Genomic DNA, 24,936 nt, shown 5'->3' with positions numbered 1-24,936 from the left:
CTGCAACTTACCAGTTCAGTCAACTGGCTAGCCACACAAGCCCCAGCGACTTATTGTTTCTGCCTCCCCAGTGCTAGAGTTATAGGCATATGCCCACTGTACCTGGCTTTTTACATGGGTGCTGGGGATGAAATTCAAGTCTTCACACTCGTGTGGTAAGTACTTCTGACTGAGACCCACATCATCTCTTACTCCCTTTTTCCAGGAGGACCTGCAGCTGCTGAAGCCTGCTGCCTGCTCTCCCCACAGTTGTGTATGACTAGAGCACAATTTCAGATAACCTTCAGAGAAAGGGAGCACACGTAGTAGTAGGCATCCTGCATCCTTTGTCACGCAATGCCCTTTTGTACCCTCAAATGATCTTTGGTTTCATTGAAGGTAGTTTTCTGTTGACTATAGACTCCATTGTGCCCTGTCCTCCAGCAGCTAACATTGCTAACAAAAGTGGGAGTCCTTTTGATTCTTGGTTGTTCTTGTTTTTTAACTTTTATTTGTTTATTTATTTTTTTGTATATCTCAGGCTGTTCTCAAATTTATGATCCTCCTTTCTTGGCCTCCCAAGTGCTGAGGCTGCTGTCTGTGCCATCACACCCATTTCGATTATTGTTTCTTTGCAATGACCAGTCCGGCCCCACTGACAGATACTCTCACGATCTGTTCTAGCTTGTTTCCCCCACTGTGCTCAGTTTGCAGACAAGTCACTTCAGTTCGTGAACCCTGCTCTGCAGCTCCACAGTTGCCTCTTTAGTTTCTGGACCCTCCAGCATCAGTGCTTCTTCGTCGTGTTCTGTCTTCCCAGAAAGATGTCCTGTTGTATGCTTTTGCTTTATAGTTTCCATGGGTTTATTTCATTATGAATCTTGAGGTAACTTTTCTTATCTTTGTTATTTGGCATTTGACTAAATGTTTTATCTCTTCCCAAAGTGTTCATTTCTGCCAACACCTCCTGGTTTCTGGCCTTTTTTCATAGCATCCTGTTCTTGTTATAGGAAGGTTATGGTCACCCAGATCTCTCAGAACATGATGGAGTCGTTTTAGTTTCATTTATTCTCTGACCATCTGTTTCCTTCGGGATCATTTTCTTTTTAAGACCATAAGTTTTTCTCAAATAATCTGATATGTTTTGTATTTAGGAAGGAAGCTATGGAATCTTGGCTGAGCCCTGTGTTTGGACATAGCTTGTTGGCATAGAGGTTTTGCTTGAAGGGCAGCCTTACTTTTCCAAAGGGCTCATTTAAAATATTCAGAGGGGAACATTCTCTTTTAGGAAAGAAGAATAAAAGTCCCTCTGTTGGGTGCGTGTGGGAATTTTTACACTTCCTTCACTGCTTGCCTGAGCCAGCACTATTGGAACCTCCAGGTACACTCTTGGGTCCTCCCTATGGGAACCTTAGATTCCATATTGCTTTGTAGGCTGGCCTCGGAGTTAGTTTTCCTGAGTGCGAGTTCACAATGTGCACCACCATACCCATTAGTCTTCTGTCCTTTGATCCCAGAATCTTGAATCTCTTACTTCAGCACTGTCTATACATACTTTTGTTCCTTCCTTTCATGGCAAGAGAGAAAGAAGATAGTTTTTGTTGTTTGTTTGTTTGTTTGTTTGTTGTTTTGTTTTTTTAAAACAGGGTTTCTCTGTGTAGCCCTGGCTTTCCTGGAACTCATTCTGCAGACCAGGCTGGTCTTGAACTCAGAGATTTGCCTGCCTCTCCCTCTGAGTGCTGGGATTAAAGGTGTGTGTCACCACCACCACCTGGCTGAGAAGATAAATTCTTATCTGTAAACCCCTTCTTGAACCAGAAATCAAAGTTTATATAACATTGGTATTTTAGCAATGGTACTCAACAAGCATCATGTAAGCCCGTTATCTGTCCTGTTTCAGGAGTAATCTGGACAAGCTGTACCTTGGTCTGGAGCTCGCCAAGAAGCATCTGCAAGCTACCCAGCAGACCATTGCCAGCTGCCTCTGTACCAACCTTGTCACCTCCCAGGGCCCTTTTCTCTACTGCTCACTCATGGAGGTTAGGCTCCCACACACATGCAATGCCACGCCACACCTCCTAGAGACCTCCTCTGACCGTCTCTCGTCCCCCTCCAGGGCACTCCAGATGTTACACTGTTCTCCAAGCCAGCATCCTTGAGTCTGCTCAGCAGACATCTGCTCAAGTCCTTTGTGCATTCGGTGAGGAGTTGGATGGGGTGGGGATGAGGTGGCAGCAGCGTGGGTATAAGAGGGCAGGTACATGTGTTAATATGTTAGATGATGGCCTGGAGTTGTGGGAACTGGGCAAACTCCTTATTTGGGGCCATATTTTAACTCAGCTAAGTTCCAGGAACCTTCCAGCTTCCTACAAGCTTTGCCATGATCGCTCGTTATTCATGTCATTCAGATGAATAGGGAGGGACACCCAGAAAGCTGTGCAACTGGGACTTAGGTTCATCAGTGGCAAATCAGGAAAGGATCGAATCAGTCACATAGATTTGCTTCCCAACAAAGGTTTGAGTAATGTCTCTGTAGAGTTGTGGCACTATACCTTTCTTAGAACGCATTCTAACTCAGTTGGTATTTAGACAGGTGCTAAGCCAGCTAGTAGAGGACTTCTAGGTAGGGAAGCAGAGAAGATGGCTCCTGGTAACTTCAGCTGTCAGTCTTCCTCTGCTTCAGGATGAGGGTTAGGAGACTTAACGCCGAGTCAGCCAGTAAGACAGCGGAGCTGACGTGCTGAAGTAACCTAGTGCTGTCTTCCTGGCCTCAGCTCCTCAGTCTCGCCAGTCTGTGGTCACAGCTACCTTATGAAGTCTGGGGCTATAGCTCAGTGATGGAGCCTTCCTAGTGTATGTGAGGCCCTGTCGGGATAGCTCATCCCCAGCCCTGGGAAGAATTCTTTTGAGAAATTTTTAAGAAACAAAACTTGTGTTTATTGTGCCCTGACTTGGTGCAAGTGAAGTGATGTGGAGGCATTGTACAAGTAGTGTAAGTGGCCTCGAGGTGATTGCAGTGTATGCAAGAGCACACATAGATTTCAGCGGTACAGTGTTTTCATGAGAGATAGGACAGTCTTGGATTTGGGTATCCGTAGAAGTCCTAGAACCAGTCCCTTCACCTGCTAGGAATGACTAAAATGTCAAGATGAACTAGACCAAACAAGAGGTTTGCAGTCCTGCTGGCTTTGTTCACATCTCGGCCTCATGAGTTGTGAGAAAGAACTCTGACCCCCGCACCTCTGTTTCCTCGTCTGTAGAAGGCGGCCACTTCACAGGGCCTAGTCAGTTATCAGACATTGCCTCAACAGCCCCCAGCTGGCCTAGTTCACATCCTGGGTCATATCTTAGTCCTACATAAGCCAAGCAGCTAGATGGTCACCTTAGAGCTGCCGGTGTGTCACTGAGAGAGACCTCACCACCTCCACCCTAACTGTGTGCAGGAGGGACCCACGAGATGTGAGTTCAATGAATGAGTTTCAAACAGGAAGCCCTGAGAGGAAGAAGAACAGAAGACAGGGGTGTTGGGAGGGGCTCCTGGAGACCTGGAAGAGGTGATGGAAGGAAAGCCAGGGCTGAGTCCCTGAAGGCCTAGCGAGGGTGCTGAGAGGGTTGGGCCCGTAGATAACTGGGAGGCTAAGAGCCCAAATGTCAAGTTGGAATTGTAGCACATCCCCTGGTGACTGCACCCTGTAGGCATTAGGGGGTAGCCTGATGGTATCAGTTTTTAGGTCCTGAGCGATGTGGCCCACGCTGCAGTGCTGAGAATGACTGTGCTGTGACTGAGAGTGCCCCTGTCTCCATAGACAAAGAATCGCCGCTGCAAGCTGCTGCCCTTGGTCATGGCTGCCCCCCTGAGCATAGAGCAGGGCACGGTGACCGTGGTGGGCATCCCCCCAGAGACTGACAGCTCAGATAGAAAGAAGTGAGTAGCTTCTCCTTGCCCTGGGACAGCAAGGCTGAAGGCCCTGGGTGTGTCAGCGCATTGGCCCACCAGCTCTGCTGAGCCTGAGTGCCATTCGCCCTTTGTTGGCACTCATAGGGACAGGTTTGGGAAGGGTGTTGTCTGTGGTCTGTCTCCTAATGTGTCTGTCCCATCTATAGCTTTTTTGGTCGGGCATTTGAGAAGGCAGCAGAAAGTACCAGCTCTCGGACTCTACATAACCACTTTGACCTCTCAGGTGAGTATCTCTGCCCCATGGCCACACTTTGCCTTCAGCACTGGCCCTGGACTTAGGCAAGCTGGTAGTGACGGTACCGAGCCAGCAGCCCTCTCGGCCTACCAAAACAGTCCTCGGTGAGCTGCTCTCAGCTTGGGAGCTACAAGCCTGAATGCAGCCTTACTGCCCTGCCCTGCAAATCATTTCCCACCCCGGAAGGGCAGGCTGTGATGACCCTAGAGGCCACTCGTCAGTCTCCCTCATGTGGACAAGGAGACAGCACACCCTGTGTGACCCAAGACCAGCAGCGTGAAGAGCCCTACCTGGGGCCGTAGCACTATGCCTGTGGGGCAGTTTAACATTTGTCACACTTCATGTGTTGTTTAGTCAGAGAATGGCTTCACCACATAGCAGCACAAGACACAGTTTTGTTTTTTCATTTCTGCTATATCGTCTAAGCTGCCCCTGTTCTCATACTTTCCTGCGTCAGCCTTCCAAGTGCTGAGATTACAAGTATGGGGCCATCAAAGTGCTCTGTCCTGTTTGTCGGTTCACTTGAATGCTTTTGTTGCCTTGGCTTTGCTTTGTTTGTTTGGGTATTGATTCTTTGTTTTTGTTGTTGTTTGTTTTTGTTTTGTTTTGTGAGGCAGGTTCTCTATATAGCTCTGGCTATCTTGGAGCTCCCTATGTAGACAGGGCTAGCCTTGGACTCAGAGATCCACCTGTATCTGCCTCTGTCTCCTGAGTGCTGGAGCTAAAGACAGCACCATTGTCCTTAGCTTGTTATCTTATTTTTGAGACGGGGGTCTCATTGTGTAGATGAGGCTGCCTCAAACTCATAAAGACCTTCCTGACTCTGCCTGCCAAGTGCTGTTGATAATTTTTTGATTTATTTATGTTACTTTATGTGTATGAGTGTTTTGCCTGCATGCCTGGATCCTCTGCAAGAACAACTAGAGTTTTTAACTGCTGAACCGCCTCTAGCCCCTTGTTGGCACATTTTAAATCAAACAGACTTGGCTTACCAACCCACTACTGCCACTGCTTTACTAGGCTGCAAATACTGTAGCCTGGGTGGCTTGCATGGCCTAATTCCTCTCAGTGCCGTGCCTGGTACCTGAAGTCAAGGTGTCAGTGTGGCTGGTAGCCTCTGTTCTTGACTGCAGAGCTGTCCTTTCTGAAACCCCTCTGTGTGTCTGTGCCTTGATCTCTTAGAAGGACACCTTATTTACTTCTTTGAAGGTCCTGTCTCCAGGTGTCATATTCTGAGACACTGGAAGTTGGGGTTTCAACAAAGGAATTTAGAGAACACAACCCACTCAATCCCACCTCTCAGTTTGTTCTGGGGTTTTGTTGTTTCGTTGTCTGGTTGGTTAGTTGTTTGGTTTTTGTTTGTTTGTTTGTTTTGAGACAGGGTCTCTCTAATGTAGCTCTGGCTACCCTAGAACTCAGTATGTAGACCAGGCTGTCCTTACACTAACAGAGCTTGGTCTCTGCCTCCCATGTGCTGGGATTAAAGGCCTGTGCCACCACCACCTAGCTACCTCAGCATTTTATCCAGGTCTTTCAGAAAGGACATTACGTTAGCACTCTCTGATTCCCTAATACTGATCTGTATTCAGGTTGCCTGCACTGTCTCAGGCAGGCTTCTTTATGCCAGGCAGCTGTAGCTGTGGCACTGTGGGGTTGGTCCATCTTGAGCACTAGCTCCTGCTTTCTGCTTGAGATATGGGCAGGTTGACCACAGCCCACCTTTATACACAGGGAGGGTTTGGGTTAAAAGATCCCTGGCTTTTCCTGGAGATTGGAGAGCCTAGGTAGGGAGTGCGGTCAGTTCTTGCCTGGTAGGCAAGGCTTTGCACTCCTGAGGAGTTGGCCAACAGCATGGAACATCCTGCAATGTCCCAAACCAGCCCTAACCAGGCTCTGGCATCGCTTCATCGTGCCTGCCTGAATCTGTCTGCCCTTCAGAGCAGAAGTAGTTGATATTATGTCCTCTGCAGAAGACAACGCTGAAGCTGAGGCACAGGACAAAACAGGTCTGATGTGGCCTGCACTGCTGTGGGGACAGGCATTTATGCCAATCCCTGTCCGAGTCTGTATCAAAGCTGTCACATGCCTTGTGTCCCCTCTGCTGGTTGACACTGTTGACCCTTGCATACCCTGGGAGTCCTTGCAGGACAAGGCTCTGGCCTTTCCCCAGAGCAGCCAGCAGGTCTGAAGTGGGAGTATAGTGGGAAAGAGATGAACTCAAATACTGCAGAGCCTTCCAGGCCTGGCTGTGGAATGCGATGGAGAGTTGTCTGCCTGAGGGAGGAGGAGGAGTTCATGTACGAGGCCTTGTTTCTCACTCCTCCCCGCTCACAAGATGTTTTCCTTTCATTACTTAAGTAATTGAGCTGAAAGCCGAGGACCGGAGCAAGTTCCTGGATGCTCTCGTGTCTCTGCTGTCCTGAGGGTAAGCCAGGGTGGGCGGTCCTTGGGCCTCAAGCCGGCTCCTGCTTTGTCTCCTTCAACAGAGACTTTTACTTGTGTTTCAGATCAGAGCAGGGTCTGGAGTTTTTTCCCAGGAATGTCTGTCCTAAGAATTCTAGCAGGGCCACAATGGAGCACTTCTGAGAAAGCTTAATTTCATTAAGTACTTTTGACCCCTCAGAACAACCTCAAATTTTCTCTCTAATGCCCACACCATGGGGCTGCGCATCAGTGCAAGCCCCAGTGCAAGCCCCAGTGGTCACCCAGTTTCTTACAGCCACAAGCCCCAGGATGGAGCCTACAAAAGTGGCACTCTGAGCCTTTCTGCACTCAGTCTTTAGTAAGAAAGGAAGCTGTTGGCAACTACCTGGCCACAGACCATGAAATGCTGGCTCTGCTTGAGCCTTCAGCTGTGGACAGCTATCCTGAGAGGCCTACTGCATGTGGCCCAAGACGGCTTCCTTGTGAAGCCCTCACTATTTTTCCACATAACCCTTCTTTTTGAGGAACTATGTGATTCCTGTGCCTGTGTGGCCATCTCAGCCTGTTTGACCAGGCAGCCTTTCCAAGGCTCTGACACGAGAAACAGCTCAGTCTGGAGCTGCCCTATCCTTGTTAAAGCCTGAGCTGTAGGGGACTACGGTGGCCTCGTGAGTCTCAGGAACTTCGTTCAATCAGAATAGCCTGAGCATTCAAGACCATATTAAGGAAGGTGTCTAGACTGGACCAGGAAATCCTTGGTCAAACTTTCAGGTAGTCAGCAGTGACCTTGGGCTGTGTAAGTAATTAGTCTGACTCCAAAAAGGAGCCAACAGCACCCTTAGCCCACAGGTAGCAAATGTGTGCTGGGCTGTGGGGAGCAGCCCATGCATGCCAGGACTGGGTGGAGGCAGACCTCCCTCCTGCACTGTGCCAGCAGCCCTGCTGTGTATGTGGCCATCCGGCAGGCCTCTAACTGGCAGGGGAAGGGGTAGAGGCTGCTAGGTGATGGGAAAAGCAGTAGAGACTGACCAGGCAAGGGAGGCCCTTGTACTCAAGCCACGAAGCTGCCCTGGCAGGATAAGTCAAGACCTTTCCAGGCAAGGTCTACCAGCTGAGGAGGGTCTGGGTACTCTGATGGGGACAGTTGAGACTCTATAGGGGGTAAGAGGACAGCACATACCTCAGTAGACCTGCCCACTCCCCTTCACCCTGCCACGGGGAGTGACTTGAAAGCAGCAGCCCAGCACACATGGGAAGGCCTCGGTTCAGTCTGTTTGATGCATGGGGAGGAAGGATGAATTGTGTGAAATCTTTTTTTTTTTTACCTTCCAGAATTTGATTTCTCCAGAAGTGACCTCCTTTTCCTTATTTATATCACCTGGCCTCTAATAGATTGCAAGATACATTTGATGTGTGGGACTATGTGGTTTTTAATAAAATAAAATGTTTGCTCCATTCCCTTTGTGCCTACTCCGAACCTTCTTGGGATTCAGGGCAACCTTGTTTCTGTATGCTGCCATTCTCTGTGCCGGCAGGAAGTACAGAGACTTCTCTACTCAGCCCTAGGACCAGGTCTCTCCCACCTGCTCTCCTGGCTTCCTAAGTCAGTGGACAAAGGCTGGGCCGGCCCTTCAGTACCTGCGACGGCTGCTGCCCAGCAAAGCCAGGAAGGAATGGACACTGCCTACCAGACTGTAGTCCTATCACTCTTAGCCATCCCTCCACCGTGGCCTTCTGCTTACCATACAGGGCCTGTTCACATGCCTTGACCCTGCCGGCAAGCAGGGCCTGCTCACATGCCTTGACCCTGCAGCGTGCAGGGCATGCCCACAAGCCTTGATCCTGCCAGCATGCAGGGCCTGCTCATATGCCTTGGCCCTCCCTGCCTGCATGCAGGGCCTGCTCATATGCTTTGACCCTGCCGGTAGGCAGGGACACACTGCTTTGCTAATGGGAAAGTATAGGGGAAGGCCTCAGATCAGGGAGGGCTGACTGCCGAGCAGTGCCTGAAGGGAAACACTGCCCCAGGCTCCTGTCAACCTTGCTCACACCCACTCACAGAACATTTCAGCTAAGGTGGAGCTAGAATGGTAGAGCCAACTGTCATTGTCCCTGGAGAGGTGGAAAGGGGAAGAGGGGCTAGTTACTGCCTGGGCACATAGGTACTACAGAAGCAAACATGGTAGGAGGAGATACCCATTTGTGGGCATCTGAGCTCCTGAGGAAGGCAGCATAGCACACAGTCCTAGAAGGAGTTGTTTGGGTAGGCTTCTCATTTTTTTTTTCAGTTTTGGTTTTGAAACAGGATCTCACTATGTAGCCTAAGCCATCTCCCTCTTACTCCAAGTACTGATGGTAATTTTAAGTCAGTGGTGAGAAGCCCACAAAGTGGTCTAGAAGAGGGGCCCCGAATGGCCAGGCTACTTTGGGGAAATGAGGGACTACAACGGGAGCTGAGTGAGGACGGGCTCCTCTCTCCCAACCAACTGCTGGTGGCTAGCAGTGCCCCCCCCCCCGGCTGACTACTTTCATACGGCCACCCTGGCCATCCGGAAAACTCAGGTGGAGCAGCTCTGTTCCCATACTCTGTGCTGAGTAAACACCACTGTGGGAAGAGTACACCACCAGCCAAGTGGGCCAGCTAAGGCACAGGGCCAGCTCTAGGATCATGTGTCCCCAAGCTTGGGACTGTGCTTGTTCCCTCCTGCACATGTGTCTGTTAGGCTAAGTTCAAATTGGTCCAGTGAGGTTTCCACAGACGCTGTCTCACTGGGGCTCAGGCCACTGGGAAGTCAGCCTCCTCGTAAGTTCCATCCTTGCCTTCTCTGTCCCCAGCTCCAGAATTTCTCCTGAGCCTCTCTAGGCTCATATCCTTAGGATTAATCCCCATCCTCTCAGTGTTGAACCCAGCCAGGCCTGAAAGACTTGGTAATGAATGTGGAGGCCAGGGTGGAGGCAGATGCCAAGTCTTCCTGCTCTCAGGGCTTAGTACGGCTGGGCTTCATTGCAGCCTCCTCCTCCTCCATCTACTCCTGTTCCTGATCCTTTAGCAAAAGGTAAAACTACCCGAATAGGGAGAAACAATAAGTTTGTTCGCTTGTGCAGGAGTGCGCGCGCGCACGCACACACACACACACACACTTCCTTTCTCTCCCCCTCCCTCCCTTCCTCTGTCTTTCTCTCTGTCTCTCTGGTGGCTTTACTTGCCTTTCCCTTCTGGGATCTTTTTCCAAATTCTGGCCCCTCACCCTCTTTCTCCCAGGATAGTCACACCCCAGATCCCCTGTGGTTGCCAACACAGTTGCATTGCCAACAGCATAACTAGACCCTGTGTAGAGCCGCACTAACCAGAGTGGCTGGAACAAAGAGCTGGAGTCAGGCCCAGATTCTCTGAGCAAGTGCCTCTCCTCCCATTTAACAGTTAAGCACTGCAGTCAACTGAGGACCAGTGACATCTTTGATTCACCCTAGCTCACACACACACACACACACACACACACACACACACACACACACACACGAGGGAAGTGCCGGCTGTGTAAAGTTGCCTGTGGCCACTTCGTGGTGCTTGGAACTGAGCAAGCACTAGGAGGAAATGCGCTTTGGACCAGTCTTGCTGGTTAGCTAGCTTCCTACCGTCAGCATTTCCTACCATCCAGTCCATTTCCATGATGTGAGGTTCCAGCTGGATCCTCTCCTGGAGTCAGCTTTCCCCCATCTATCCCAGCCTGAATCCAGCTCTTGCCCTGGGATTTTCTGTCCACATTCTTAGCTTCTTGCAAGTCTAACTGCATCTCCTAGTTGAAGACTGGAGAAATCTCCGTGGGAGACTTTGAGGAGGTTGATGGGTGATTGGGTGAATAGCGGTGCTGGGCACAGGGAGTGGCTAGCTGGACAGAGGACAGGACACGGTTGACAGTGTTCAAACCATTTACTAAGCAAATTCTTGCCCGCCCCGCCTCACCCCCAAGCTGCGAGGAGGGCAGCCCCTCTAAGGCTCTGGTACCTACAGGCGCTCCCGTTGGGGGAGTACTGGAGTGAGACGAGGTTCAGACCAAGTCCTTTGGTTCAATGGGCTCCTCTTCACTAACAAGGAAAATGCCCTTTATAGCACATGCCTCTGGCAGCCCAGTCTGCGGGCCTGGGGTTCTCCAGCTGCCCTTTCAGGTCAGTAGGAGCTACTGGACATTAAGGCAGCATCCAGAACTGCTCAATAGAAACTGTCAGCTGCAGTTTAGTGTCTGCTTCACCGATGAAATCCGAGAGCCGCATCCATGCCGCGGCCAACTGCGCAAAGAAAATGAGGTCGGTCAAGTCCTCACAAGTGTCTGTTCTGAAGAGAGTCTAGATGGTGACGGTCAGTGGACTCTCTGGGCGCGGAAAAGCCTGGCCGGAACCCAGCCTGACTTGTCTCGGAGTCTGCGATGCGCAAACCAGTGGTGGTTGCCATCCACGTGCGGCTTCCCGCGTCGGTCCCTCCGATCACGGGCTTGGCTGCGGGAAGGGCCCCGCCGTGCCTCCCGCTCTTAGACGTAGTTCTTCTTGTCGTATTCGCCATTGGCTGCGGGCCGCCGCGGTGCCGAGTACTTGACCGGGAAGCTGAACTCCGGGCGGCCGGAGCAGACCCAAGCCCCGCAGCACACGAGGCCGCCGCCGCACATGAGCAGAGCGGAGGCCGCCCATCCGATGTACAGCGCCGCGCCCAACTCGTACTTCTGAGACACCGGCACTGCCGGATCGTAGAACTCGCGGACCACAATGTTGGCGAACCAGCAGAGCGGCACCAGCGCCAACAGCCCGCACAGCGCGTAAAGCGCTCCGCCCGTGAGTGCCACGCGTGCCTTCACTGGGCCCGGGGCTACGCAGGTGGTGCATTGCGCGCCGGTCAAGGTAACAAAGAGGGCCACCAGAGCCAGCAGTACAGCGCCCACGGTGAGTGCCCGAGCTGCCTGTACCTCGGCACTCAGCGCCAGCACAGACTCATACACCTTGCACTGCATGTGTCCTGTACTCTGCACCACGCACGACATCCACAGCCCCTTCCAAGTCGTCTGCGCCGTCACGATGTTGTGGTCCAGGAAGGCAGTCACCTGCCACATGGGCAGCCCACACGCCAGGATCAAGCCCACCCAACCTACCAGGCACAGCACCAGACCCAGAATTTCCAACGCTGCGGACCCCATGGCTAAAGATTGAACGATCGTCTGGGGCGTCTGGGTGCGCTTGACTCTTGGGCTGTGCGCTCAACTAGCTGGTTCTGTGATGCCTGTTTCGGAGTCTCCTGAAATGGACCAGAAGGGAGTATCCCCAACACCAGCTCTGTTCTTCAGTGCCTGTTGTTGGGGATTTCTTATTTGAAGTCTGGGGGTTGGGGAGGGCGGTCTCTGCCCCCAGGGCGCAGCCCCCGAGCCAGACCAGCCAATCCATGAGCAGACCTTCGGCCTACAGCCAATCGCGGACCCCTTGGCAGTTACAATTGAAACCACAGAGCGCAGGACAAGTCCCATTCGACCCCCAGCACTTCCAGTAGGGCAGCTGTTTGAAACCCTACCGGTTTCTGTCCAAATCGGGGCTCTCCTTGGCTGGTTCACAGGTGATCTGCGTGCCCCGTCTCTCCACTTTAATTGCATGACCTCTAGCCTACACCAACCATTTCCACGCGCTACACCCCAGATCATTCCGACCCCTTCTAGCAAAGGCTTGTCATGGAGGTTCCCGGAGCTCCTCTGCACAGGTGAAACAAACTTCTAGACTCTTTGTCCCTGCACACCAAGCAGAGATGCTAGGCAAGCCTGTGTAATTAAGGTCACTCCCTTAATTATATTATATATAACTTCTTCCAAGATCCTGCCCAACCACTGTCTACACTCACTCCTTCCCTGGAGCCTCGGGTCTGATACAAAGTGCAAGGGCCTGTGCTTTCTCTTCTGTGATGCTGCCTGCCTCCGTCCTCCGAGGTCCAGTGCGTCAGGCAGCACCACTCAGTCCCCAGTCTCCTCCAGCACATAGACTGTGATCCCAGCATAGCAGAGACACACAGGGGCATAAAGAGGCTATGCCTTGTTGTCCTTCAAGCCTCTGTGGTACTTTGCCACCCCAGCCCCCAGGCCACCCTCCGGAAGCCAACTTGGAGTTTCCTGGCCAGGAGGAAGAGCCCCATCCTCGCTGGAGGAGGGAGTCGCGGGATTTCCGGGCATTCTTCTGCACAATGGCCCAGCCATTTCTTGAAAGGTACACTGGGTTGGACTCTCTGGGTCCCTGAGGCTCAGGTGGGGGCACTCGGCCCCACAGCCAACAGCCCAACTAGGGCACCAGCCGCTTTCCAGCATTCGCCTCCCCATTCTCTTTGTTTCCAACGAGCCCCAGACTCCGGATGGGCTTTTTGTCGTTGTTGTGTTTGGGGTTTTGTTTTGTTATTTTCCTCTGCGCAAAAGAACTCAGGGCCTCTATAGAGAAACGATGGCATTGTTGAGAACAGTCACAGATGTGGGAATTTTGGTAAATCTCTCCCTTCTGGGCCCCAACTTCCTTCCAGAGATGCCCCTGAGTGAGAGGTCAATGGAGCCAGCCCAGTGCCTGCTTCACCCCACATGGAAAGATGCTTAGGACAAGGTGCCAGGCCTTGGTGCAGGGAGAACCTCACATACACACCCTTCCTGTCCCCAGCCAACTCTCCAGATGGATAGGATGGCTCCCTCCAGCCACCATACACAGTTTTCTGCCTTCCACCTTCTGCAAACCCTTCCCTGCCTTTTTGCAGACCCTCTCCACTGCCCAGTGAGTGTGAACCCCAAGGCTCCCCTTCTCAATCCTACTTCCTGGCTCCAGGCCAGGAAAATGCGTTTTGCCAGTCCCCTCCCTTTGAGCTCCATGTCATCTTCCTGGAGCAACTACTGAAGACAATTCAGACCGCCCAACAAGGCAACTCCTGCAGGCCCTCATCTACAATCCTCTATGGCTCTCATTGCCCATTGACAAAGAACTGGATTCTGGGAGCAGCCTAGACTTAGGTGGCTGTGAGTGCTTTGGACTGACCATGTGGCTAGGAGCACACACTCCACACATTGATCAGATCCATCTTCCTGTAGGTCTACCTTTTGCTCACGACTTCTCTGTCTGTCTGTCCATCAATCTGTCGATCTGTCTGCCTTGCTGTTCTGCAAGGTTGCACTGATGGATACACCTGATGGACACCTCCCTATATCCAAGTCCTAAAGGTCCAAGCCTGTTGGCTTTCCTAACAGTGTAGCGAGTCTCAACACAGTGATCATGGCCATCCATTTGTTCCAGACAAGAGGCAGCTTGCTGCTTTCACCTAGTTGGGGTTGCAAACAGCAAGATATGCTGCCCCCCTTCTTGCCTGCCCTCCTCTCCACCATTTTGGTAATGTCCCCAGCCTGGCACCCAGCGTGGTCCCAGCAAGTTCACATACCTTTGGTAACAGCCTCACAGTATTTCTAGGAGTTGGCGGTGGAACCTCATCCTTCATATCCCCCAGCATGCAGTGGGACCAGAACCACTCCATAAAGGGGCAGTTAGGGCTCACCTTGCTTCCTCAAGCCTCCTCTGAGGCTGAAGGTGGTCCAAGTGACCCATCCCAGACCCAAGAAAAGTGCTTTTCTTCCTTGGTAATTTGTTGTGCCCTGGGCACCGTCTCCACCAGAACACACAGCACATGCAGGTAGGGAGGAAAGCCGCAAAGGGCTCCACAAAGAAGAACGTCTCAGCAGAATTCCAGGAAGAAGCTTCCAGGGAGCAGCCGCGTCCTGGTGTACATGTGCACTTGGGTCTGGGCAAGGCAGCTCAGGAGAAAAGCACTTGCTTAGCAAGTCCCATCACTTGTCAATAAAATAAAGCTAAATAAATTGCCCTCAAGGTAGGACAAGGCTCCGAAGGGATCTGATCCTGGAGTCGGGGAAGGTCAGTACGGCTAGAGCGCAGCAGGGAGCCAGGACCAGGGAGTCTGGGACAATATGGGGACATGAATCCCAGTCTTTCGCAGGGGGATTGCCAGGCAGGCCACCTGCTCCTGATAGCTATTGTTCTGCCTTCCCAGGGGAAGTGGCACAGGATCCCATTAATTGTGTGAGAGAAAGGCCTGAGTCTGCAGAAAAGCAAAGTTTATCTCCAGCAGCTGCTGGCTGACCCTGCCCTGAGGGGATCCGTTGACCTTCCATGGACAATCTAAATTTAGGCCCCAGGTTCCTGAGGCTTGGATTTGGGAAGCTCTTAGCAAACAGGTTTTATTTCAAAGGGAGTGAAAAGCCAGGCTTCCTTCTATCTTTCAGTTTCTGGTCCAGGATGCTTCCCCCTAGTCCAGCAGATGTTTACAGAACTGCTAAATTCTTCTCAGAGCCATTTCTGGCAGAAGCCAAGAGCCTGGACTCTCACTGGCCCAAAGGCAGCAACTTGAGACCTCCCATGTCACTAACCATTGGGCTGGAAACCCAAGGTGGCCTGGGTACAAGGGCAGCCCCCTGCCTCAGTTTTACAAACTTGAAGAAGAGACTTATAATTTGGAGGCCCCTAGTGCTATTTCTGGGAGACTGAGACAGGCATGAAGTCACTCACTGGCTCAGCTGACCTTCGCAGGTCACTGAACCTCAAGCCCAGCTAGGTGCCAACTACCAACAACATCAGAGGTCGCTGTGGTTCTAGCATCTTCAATAAGCAGCAGAATTTTGTGAGGGTGGGTAGGGAACTCTATGTGACAGAGTCCTGGAGTCCTGTAGACTTCAAAGCCCACACTGGATGAAGTCTCCACACTGTCCAGCCTGGTCTCTCCCCAAGCCCCAGAGACGTAGCAGTGATGCTCAGGACCCAGAGCCAACTTCTACTCCCTCCACTCCCTTCCCCTCCACTCTCTAGCGTCTAGCACTGCAGTGACCTCTGTCCTTTGTCACACACACCACCGCACAACTTTATATCCGTGTCTATTTGAAATCACAAAGTCATTCTGGAGTCTCCTTTGTCACTAGATTAGAAACACCTTCCACTTTGTTAAAAAGCGCCCACATGATTAGGGATGCTTCTGGTGCCCAGTGTGGTATCTGTCTCCAACACTTGCAGGTGGAGTGTGAATGTGGCCAACTCTTCGGAAGCTCTGAGAGTCACAAATGATAATGACCAGCACCCCAAAGGGATTAGTGGAGCTCGAGTCATGGTTCAAAGGGACACTGAACTAATGCTAGGATGCCACCTAGGGACTCATTCCCCAGATCCACAGATGCTCAGAGCTGGTGTATAAATGTGTGATCTTTCAGTCTGCGGACATTCCCCTGTGTACTTTAAATCATATCTAGGTTACTGTAGATACCTAGAACATTGCAGATGATGTATGAATAATTGGTACACTCTTTTGCTCAGAGAATCATAACCGTACAGAAGTGTTCAGTACCGATACAATTTTCTTTGTATACATAACATGAATACATATTATTTCATGTTATATATGTTATAACATGTTATATATGTTATATATGTTAATATACACATATATTATAAGTATATATTTCACATGCCAATTTTTTTCTTGGTCGAGACAAAGTCTCACTCTATAAACCTGGCTGTCCAGTAACTTGGTATGTAGACCAGGCTGGCCTGGAGATCCACCTGCCTCTGCTTCCCAAATGCTGGGATAAAAGGTATATGCTACCATACCTGACTTCATATTTTTTCATCTACAGTTGGTTGAGTCTGTGATTGTAGATCCAGAGAGCTGACTGCATTCAGCCAATTACTTAGCCATCCCTCCAGACATCTTTTGATACATGATCATCGTTTTGCCTTTGACAAGCAATCTACATACCAAGTCCCTGCAAGTGACACATTTCTATTATAAGCAATACTATTATCAGTGTCCTTACTCATTGGATTTAGGAGGTCATATTACCGATGTTGTTATCTGATGCCACCTTTTCATTGCCTGTAATCAGCATTAGGAAACCTCCGTTTCAAAAGTTTATTAAATCACTGGATGTGGTAGTACACACTTGTAATCCCAGCACTCAAGAGACTGAGGCAGGAGGATTGTAAATTAGAGGCTAGCCTGGACTATATAGTGAGACCCTGTATCAAACAAAAACAAACAAACAAAAAACCCCAAAAGTCTGGCATAGCTTGCAAAAGATAGAGTTAGTGAACATACAGACCTAAAAGTAGGAGCTGAATCCAGTGCAAAACACAAGGACCAGCTGTCAGCGTGGGGAGGAAGCTGAGCTCCAGGCACCGTGGACAGATTAGTGGACATGTAATTAGAGTCTCTAAAACAGTCAAGGGAGATGAATCATATGTGCTTGAAGAAACACTAGCTGAAAATTTGCAGATTTGTTCAACTCTGTAAACCCACTGTATTCGTGATTTTCCTAATCAGTATGACCAGCTACCTGACTTGGGGGAGGAGAGGTGCATTTGGCTCATACGTTCAGGGCGTACAGCCCATCATGATGGCAAAAGCATGACTGCAGGGTGCATGGAAGCTGCTTCTAGGCTGTGACGCTCAGGCCTGTCCCCAGGGTCCCCACTTCCTCCAGTTAGGTGACCCCACCTCTGAAAGGTTCTAAATTGCTCCAAATAGTGCCACCAACTAGGAGCCAAGTGTAATAGATGAACTTATAGGTTCATTTAACATCATAAGAGCCAAGCAGCCAAGGACTTGGAGAAGTAGCAAGTACAAGAAGCATGAAGCATCACTAAAGGACATCATTACAGTCTGTTTAAAACTAGTGTAAAAGAGGTGAAAAATGTGAAACTCAATTGTTTGTATGCTAACCTAGAAAATTAATTATAAAAACATCTTACTGCTAATAATCCCTGAATACAAAAAATGGACATTTGTGGGTTTTTTAATTTTATATTTATTTATTTTTGTTTTATGTGTATAGGTGTTTGCATGCATGTATGTCTGTGCACCATGTGAATGCTTGGTACCTGAGGAGACCAGGAGAGAGTGTTGGATCTCTTGGAACTGGAGCTACAAAAGGTTGTCAGATGTCTCTACAAGAACATTAAGTGCTCTTAATCACCGAACCATCTCTCCAGCCTCAGCAATTGTGTCTTAAATAGCTATTAGGAAGAAAGAACAAATAGACTTTCCTCCCCTTCTGTTTTCTAAACTTTGTTTTCTAAGTGAAGCAAAAGTATTACAGTGCCTGTTGTGGGTCTCAATTACAAGGAGGAGACAACAGCTAAACACAGTGACATTAGGAATGGGAGTAGGAGACACCCAAACACAGTGACATCAGGAAGGGGGGTGGAAGACACCTGAACATAGTGACATCAGGAAGAGGGAAGAAGACACCCAAAGTAACATCAGGAAGGGGGAGTAGAAGACACCTGAACATGATGAAGACATCAGGAAGCGGAGAGATGGAGACACCTGAACATAGTTATGTCAGGAATGAGGAAAAGGGGAGATGAAATCTTTCTCATTCCACCTGCAAAGTGTTGTCTCCAAGAGGCTTTGCTGCGTTAAGCACACAGTACAATTCTAAAGCAACCCCTTAGAAACCAAAGAAAGGGATACGACCAAAACCTATAGAAAACTCAAAAAGGGCACAGGAATGTGTCTTGGCAGACACGTGGAGATCAGAGGGCACTCTCACCCTAACTTTACTTTGGTTTTTTTGTTTGTTTGTTCTTGAGTGAGTAGTTTTACATTTCTCCCTTCCCTTTCCACTCTCCAATATACTCCTCCCCACTCTCATTCAAAGTCACAACTTCTTTTTTTATTAATTGTTATTGTATGCATATATGTACTTGTATATACATATATGTTTCTAAATATAACCTTTTAAGTCCGTATAATGATACTTGTATGTATGTTTTTAGGCCTGGTGCTTTGGCACCGGACATCAAATTGGAGTGCCCTTCCCTAGGGAGGCCCAGCTCCTCCCAGCTCACTCAGTTGCTGTAGTTCTTTGTGGAGGGCTGAGGCCTCCTGGCCTTTTCCCTGCCCAGTTTATCATGATTGCTGGGTCCTCACTTGGTTGATTGTTTCTTTCTTTTTCTTTTCTTTCTTCTTTTTTCTTTGAGCCAAATTTGAAGCAAGCTTTAATTAAATACTGACCAGGATGGACTCTGATCAGGCTCACTCTGGGATCCCAGGAACTGGCCTAATTGACTGTTTCTTCAGCTGTGCAGAAACTTTTAAGTTTCATGAGATCCCACTACTCAGTTTTTGGCCTTATTGCTCAGGCAAGCGGAATACTATCCGGGAAGTCATTTCCTGCACCTGTATCATGTAGGCTACTGCCCACGTTTTCTTCTAGCAATTTCAGTGCTTCAGGTTTAGGTCCTTAATCCATTTGGAGTTAGTTTTTGTGCAAGGTGATAGAGATGGGTCTGATTGCATTCTTTATGGGGACATCCAGTTTTTCCAGAACCATTTGTTGAAGATGCTTTCTTTCTTCCAATGAGATGTATTTGGCCTCATCGTCAAACATTAAGTGACCAAAGTTGGGTCTTTGATTTTTGTTCCATTGATCTATATGTCTGTTTTGGTGCCAGAACCATATTAATTTTTGTTACAATATCTTTTAAGATCTGCAATGTTAATCCCTGCTGCATTTGTGGGGGTGGGCAGGGAGACTCAGGATTGTTTTTGGCTTTCTTTGGTCTTTTGTTGTTTCATATGAATTTTAGAATAGTTTTTTTCTACTTCTGAGAAGAATGAGATAAGATTTTGATTGAGATTTCATTGAAGCTGTAAATAGCTTTTGGTAGAGTGGTCATTTTCACAGCGTTAATCCTATCTATCCATGAACAGGGGATGTCTTCCCATTCTCTAGTGTCTTTCCCTATCCCTTTCTTCAGAGTTGTAAAGTTTTCATTGCAGAGGTCCTTCACTTCCTTGGTTAGGTTTATTCCTGAGCATCTTATTTTCTTGAGGTTGTTGTGAATAGGAGTGTGCCCATGATCTCCTTCTCTGGATGTTTGATGTTGGTGAACAGAGAAGCTATTGATTTCTGCAAGTTGATTTTGTATCCTGCCACACTGCATTTGAGGATCACTTCTAGAAGTTTTCTGGTGGAATTTTTGGGATCTCCAATAGAGAGGAACATATCTGCAAACAAGGATAGTGTAACTTCTTCATTCCCTATTTGTATCCCTTTAATTTCTTTCTCTGTCCTTATTGCTCCAACTACATAGTGTTGAAAAGAAGTAGAAACCATGGGCATTCCTGTCTCATTCCCGACTTTTGTGGGATTGCTTTAATCTTTTCTCTGTTTATGATGATATTGACTGTGGGTTTCTCCTATGTTGCTTTTATTGTCTTGAGATATGTTCTCTCTAGCCCTACATTATCCAAGACTGCTATAATGAAGACATGTTGGATTTTGTCCTGCGTCTTTTGAGATGACCATGTAATTTTTGTCTTTAAGTTCATTTATATAGTTTACTGCATTTATTCACTTGAGTATGTTGAATCATCCCTGCATTTCAGGGATAAAGCCAACTTGGTCATGTTGTATAATATTTTAAATGTATGTCTACATTGTTTGCAAGTGTTTCTTCTTTTGGTTTGTTTGGTTTTTTTGTTTTGTTTTGTTTTGTTTTGTTTTGTTTTTCGAGACAGGGTTTCTCTGTAGCTTTGGAGCCTGTCCTGGAACTCACTCTGACCTCGAACTCACAGAGATCTGCCTGCCTGTCTCCCAAGTGCTGGGATTAAAGGTGTGTACCACCACCGCCCAGCTGTTTGCAAGTGTTTTATTCAGTGTTTTTGAGGCTGGATTCATCAGGGATATTGGCCTGTAGTTTTCTTTTCTTGTTATTGTGTTTTTACCTGCTTTGGTATTGGTGTTGTTTTTTTTTCCAGCTCCACATAAGTAGTGTATTTATTAAAACACTCTGTTACACAGAGAAATCTTGTATCAAAAACAAAACAAAACAAACAAATGCAAAGATTCTTGTTTGAGGAAAACAAGATGGATGTTTACAGAAAAATCAGCATTGTCTTTGGAAGCTATCTTCAGTTTTGCTGAAATTTCTGGCTCTTGGCCAGCAGGGTTTATAATCAAATTCTGGAGTAAGAATTTCTTTGTCCTCTCCTTTTTTGGAAACAAGGCCTCGTTATGGGGTTTTGGCTGGCCTGGAACTATGCAGACCAGCTGGCCTCAAACTTGCAGAGATCTGCCTGCTTCTGCCTCCTAAGTGCCAGATTCATAGGTTCAAGCTCTGGTGTTTGAGAACAGTGCTGAAGTCAGGAGCCCGCAGGAAGTTGAAAAAGGAGAACCCATCCCAATGTCTCATTCTTCACTCTTCCTACACAGGAGTCTGGAAGATTTTGTACAGATTTCTTCCCAACAACCTCGTCTACCTCAGTACGAAGACTAGGGTCTACTGCCCTATTTAAAAAAAAAAGTATTCTTTAAAAACCACCTTTGGGTGAGTACATGTGATAATTGTCTTTCTGTCTCTGGGTTACCTCACTCAAAATAATGTTTTCTAGTTCCATACACTTTCCTGTAAAATTCAAGCTATCATTTTTTTCTGCTGTGTAGTACTCCATTGTGTAAATGTACCACATTTTTCTTATCCATTCTCCGATCGAGGGGCATTTAGGTTGTTTCCAGGTTCTGGCTAGGTATTAGTGTTATAGTGGCTTCATAGAAGTGAAATGCTCCTTCTATTTCTGTTTTTTTTTTCTTGATGGCTAAAGAAGAATTGACTGTAGCTCTTTGAACATCTGGTAGGAGTCTGCTGTGAACTGTAAATCCATCTAAAACCTCAAATTCTCCAACAGATAGGTCTTCATTCCCCGTATCATATCTGACCACAGTGAATTAAAACTTAAAACTGGCAGCAGAAAAACCTGTAAAAACAAAATGCATCTGTCTGCTGCTTACAAGAAGCACATCTTTAGTTGTAAAGACAGGCACTGCTTTAGAGGAAAGGTTGGACAAAGAACTCTAATCAAAAGGAATCAGGAAGCAAGCAGGTATTGCTATCTTCATACGTGACAAAATAAAATTCAAGCTAAAATTAATCAGAAGAGATGAAGAGAGACACTTCATCTAATCGAGGGCAGTGAATCAAGAAGACATCACGATCATGATTTTATTATTTTTGCTCTTGGCTGAGTTTGGATTTGGTTTTTGGTTGTTGGTTTTTGGTTTTTGTTGTTGTTGTTTTGTTTTGTTTGTTTGTTTTTTGAGATAGGGTTTCTCTGTAGCTATGGAACCTGTCCTGGAACTTGCTCTGTAGACCAGGCTGGCCTGTTGTTATGTTTATTTTATTGGTGCTTTGCCTACATGTATGTCAGTGTGAAGGCGTTGGATCCTGGAGTTACAGACAGTTGTGAGCTGCCATGTGGGTGATGGGAATTGATCCTGGGTCCCCTGGAAAAGCAGCCAGTGTTCTTAACCACTAAGCCATCTCTCCAGTTCCCTTGTTCTTGTTTCTGTTCTTCTTTTCAAATTTTGAGTTACGCCATTAAGCCATTTATTTGTGATGGTTCTGATTTTTCACTTCGGTGTCCTAGAGTTCCTCCAGGTCATTCTCATTGGCCGCCATTTCTACTGCTTTTGAAGAGAAAATATGGACTTGATTTTTAAATTGTTGTCACCTTGCAATGAGATCTGGGCATGTGGTCCTCCTCTGTTAGTTTTAAGTTTGGCAGGGTGGTAGAGAAGAGAGGCATGGATGGAGGTGGGGTCTAGAAGTTAGAAGTAGTTTGGGTGGTATGCAGGCAATTGGGCAGAGCTTCCTGTTCCAGGCTGGGAGTGTGTGGGTAGATAGAGGTGGGGGAGTTCTAGAGAACGGCAGATAGGTAGGGAGGATCCTGGCCCAAACCTGGAGCGCCTCTGTACTGAAGGTAGGGAAGGTTAGACTAGGCTAGACCGTGGAGGAGGACACGGAACATCTGTAAACGGAGTGGAGTGGTGGAGGCAACACCTCTACCTTGTTTTGAAATCGGGTCTTCGCTGTGTTCTGCTGTCTGTGCCAGGCTAGCTGGTCTATGAGCTCCCAGGAGCTCTTCAGTCTCTACCTCCCTCTCTCATTAGCCCATAGTAGCACTGGGATTACAGTTGTTCCCGTTGTGTGTCGGTTTGTTTGGTTTTGGTTTTCGGAGACAGGGTTTCTCTGTGTAGCCCTGGCTGTCCTGGAATTCACGCTGCAGACCAGGCTGGCCTCGAACTCAGAGATCTTCCTTCTTCTCCCTTCAGAGTACTGGGACTAAAGGTGTGTGCCACCATGCCTAACATGCCTTGTTTTTTAAAAACATTGGTGTTCGGGATTCTAACTCAAGTCCTCACACGTGCACAGAAAGTGCCTTTACCGCTGAGTCATCCCTCAACCCACAATACCATATTTTCAGGCTTACAGAGAGACGGTATAATATTGTGGGGTGATGGATGCATGTGCTCAGTGAAACAACAGCGACCCCAGAACTAGGCCCACCCGAGTTTAGCCAACTGACATTTTTAACAAGCATTCAAAGCAACTCAGCAACGCGAGAGCTGAACTCAATGGCTGTCACTGACAAGAGTTCACCACAGCTCACAGCTGAGATGGGGAGCAACCCCAGTGTCTTTTAGACGAGAACGAGAGAGAATTGGGGGAGGCGTTAAAGACCATCAAAGGCCTGCTCAATAAAAAGGGAAAATGACAAAACTGATGCTCTTAAAAACTAGCCTTTGTGCCAGGCGGTGGCAGCGCACGCCTTTAATCCGAGCACTAGGTAGGCAGAGGCAGGCGGATCTCTGTGACTTGGGGGCCAGTCTAGTCTACAGAGCAAGTTCCAGAACAGGCTCTAAAGCTACACAGAGAAACCCTGTCTCGAAAAACCAATTACATACATACATACATACACACACACACACACATGAATATATACACACGCACACACACACATATTTATACACAATATCATTTACATATTTACAAGCCTTTGGTTTGTGAAAGAAACAGGTAAAAAAGGAACACAGACAGAAACAGTTCCATTACCACACACAACGAGGGACTCTCATTCAGAATGCACAAACATGCCCCATGCCTCAAGTTCAACATTTTAAAACCAAATCAACCCAAGTAGAACTTCAACAAAGGACATGAAGGACTTCTCTGCAGAGAAAATGGCCATGAACAGGCAAAGGAGGTTCCACACCGCTGTCCATCAGGCATGTGAAAAATAGGGTCCTTATGGGACAGAAAAGATGCAGCAAGACATAAAACATCACCACCAAGTTCTGTGAGGATACAGAGAAAGCAGAAGGCACACCGTGATGGGAGAGTGAAACGCACTGAGCACCTGTGGAAGCAGTTCATCAGTTTCCTCTAAAGCTAAAGGTGGAGATGGCTCAGCGGTTAAGAGCACTGACTGCTTGTGCATAGGACCTGGGTTTGGTTCCCAGCACCCACATAGCAGCTCATAAACATCCCTAACGCCAATCCTAGGGTATCCAATATCCTCTTCTGATCTCTTTGAGCATCAGGCACACATGTGGCACACAAACATACATGAAGGCAAAACACTCATAATACATAAAATAAAATAATAATCTAAAATATTTAAGCTAAGTGTAAACTACCACATAATCTAGCAACTGGACATTTAGAAATTTATCTCAGAAAAAAAATAAAAACCATGTCACCACAAAAAATATACATGATTGTTCATGAGAGCTTTGGTTTTGAGTTTTTAAATATCCTCTCTCAGATGCATGCACGCATGTGCAGATGGAGAATGAAGGTTAATACTGGTTTTCTTTCTCTCTCATTCTCTACCATGTTTTTTTTAAAGACTTATTTATTTTATGTATGAGTGCTCTATTGACTTTAGGCCAGAAGTGGGCACCAGATCCCACTATAGATGGTTGTGAGCCACCATGTGTTTGCTGGGAATCAAACTCAGGACCTCTAGAAGAGCAGTCAATGCTCTTAGTTGCTGAGCCATCTCTCCAGCCCCTCTACCTTATTTTTTTAGATAGGGTCCTTCACTGAATCTCATCATTTTAGCTAGACTGGCTAGCTGGTGGCCACAGAGATTCCCCGCTTCCACTCAGTGCTGGGGTTACGGACACGTACTACCACACTCAGCTTTTATGTGGGTTCTTGGGCTCTGAGTAGGTCCTCATGCTTAGACAGCAACACTGAGTCTTCCCCAAAGCCCTCAGAGTAGCGATGTTTATAACAGACCAAAGGTGGAAACACCATAAATGTCCCCAAGGAGGTCAGTGATTAAGTGCCGTGCTACAGTCACAGCACAAAATACAGCTCTACCGAAACTGGCCAGTTGGCGTGCGCACCTTAGTCCCAGCCCTCCTGAGGCAGAGGCAGGCAGATCTCTGTGAGTTTCAGGCCAGTAGGGAGACTTTGTCTCAAAAACAAACAAAAAACT

The 24,936-nt window shown here is 48.0% G+C and overlaps 2 protein-coding genes across 3 annotated transcripts in view; one reads left to right on the top strand and one right to left on the bottom strand.

Annotated features, from left to right (window-relative positions):
* Cdc45 (cell division cycle 45) overlaps positions 1 to 8,051 on the top strand; it is a 35,427-nt gene extending 27,376 nt beyond the window's left edge. For both annotated transcript variants that reach the window (XM_048452280.3, XM_048452279.3), the window contains 6 exons: positions 1,880 to 2,018; positions 2,096 to 2,179; positions 3,786 to 3,904; positions 4,084 to 4,160; positions 6,531 to 6,597; positions 7,929 to 8,051. In XM_048452280.3, coding sequence (XP_048308237.3) covers positions 1,880 to 2,018; positions 2,096 to 2,179; positions 3,786 to 3,904; positions 4,084 to 4,160; positions 6,531 to 6,595 — 484 coding nt within the window. In that variant the 3' untranslated portion in view covers positions 6,596 to 6,597; positions 7,929 to 8,051. The remainder of the gene's footprint in view (positions 1 to 1,879; positions 2,019 to 2,095; positions 2,180 to 3,785; positions 3,905 to 4,083; positions 4,161 to 6,530; positions 6,598 to 7,928) is intronic.
* A 2,457-nt stretch (positions 8,052 to 10,508) lies between these two features.
* On the bottom strand, positions 10,509 to 12,616 carry Cldn5 (claudin 5). Its single transcript, XM_048452285.3, has one exon. The coding sequence runs from the start codon at positions 11,777 to 11,779 to the stop codon at positions 11,123 to 11,125; it is 657 nt and encodes a 218-aa protein (XP_048308242.2). The 5' UTR covers positions 11,780 to 12,616; the 3' UTR covers positions 10,509 to 11,122.
* Positions 12,617 to 24,936: the final 12,320 nt, after the last annotated feature.

The sequence above is a fragment of the Myodes glareolus genome, chromosome 2 (genome assembly GCF_982192425.1).
Source record: "Myodes glareolus chromosome 2, mMyoGla1.1, whole genome shotgun sequence".
NCBI classification, from domain to species: Eukaryota; Metazoa; Chordata; class Mammalia; order Rodentia; family Cricetidae; genus Myodes; species Myodes glareolus.
Note: the sequence above shows the minus strand (reverse complement) of the source record. Positions and strands in the feature narration are given on the sequence as shown.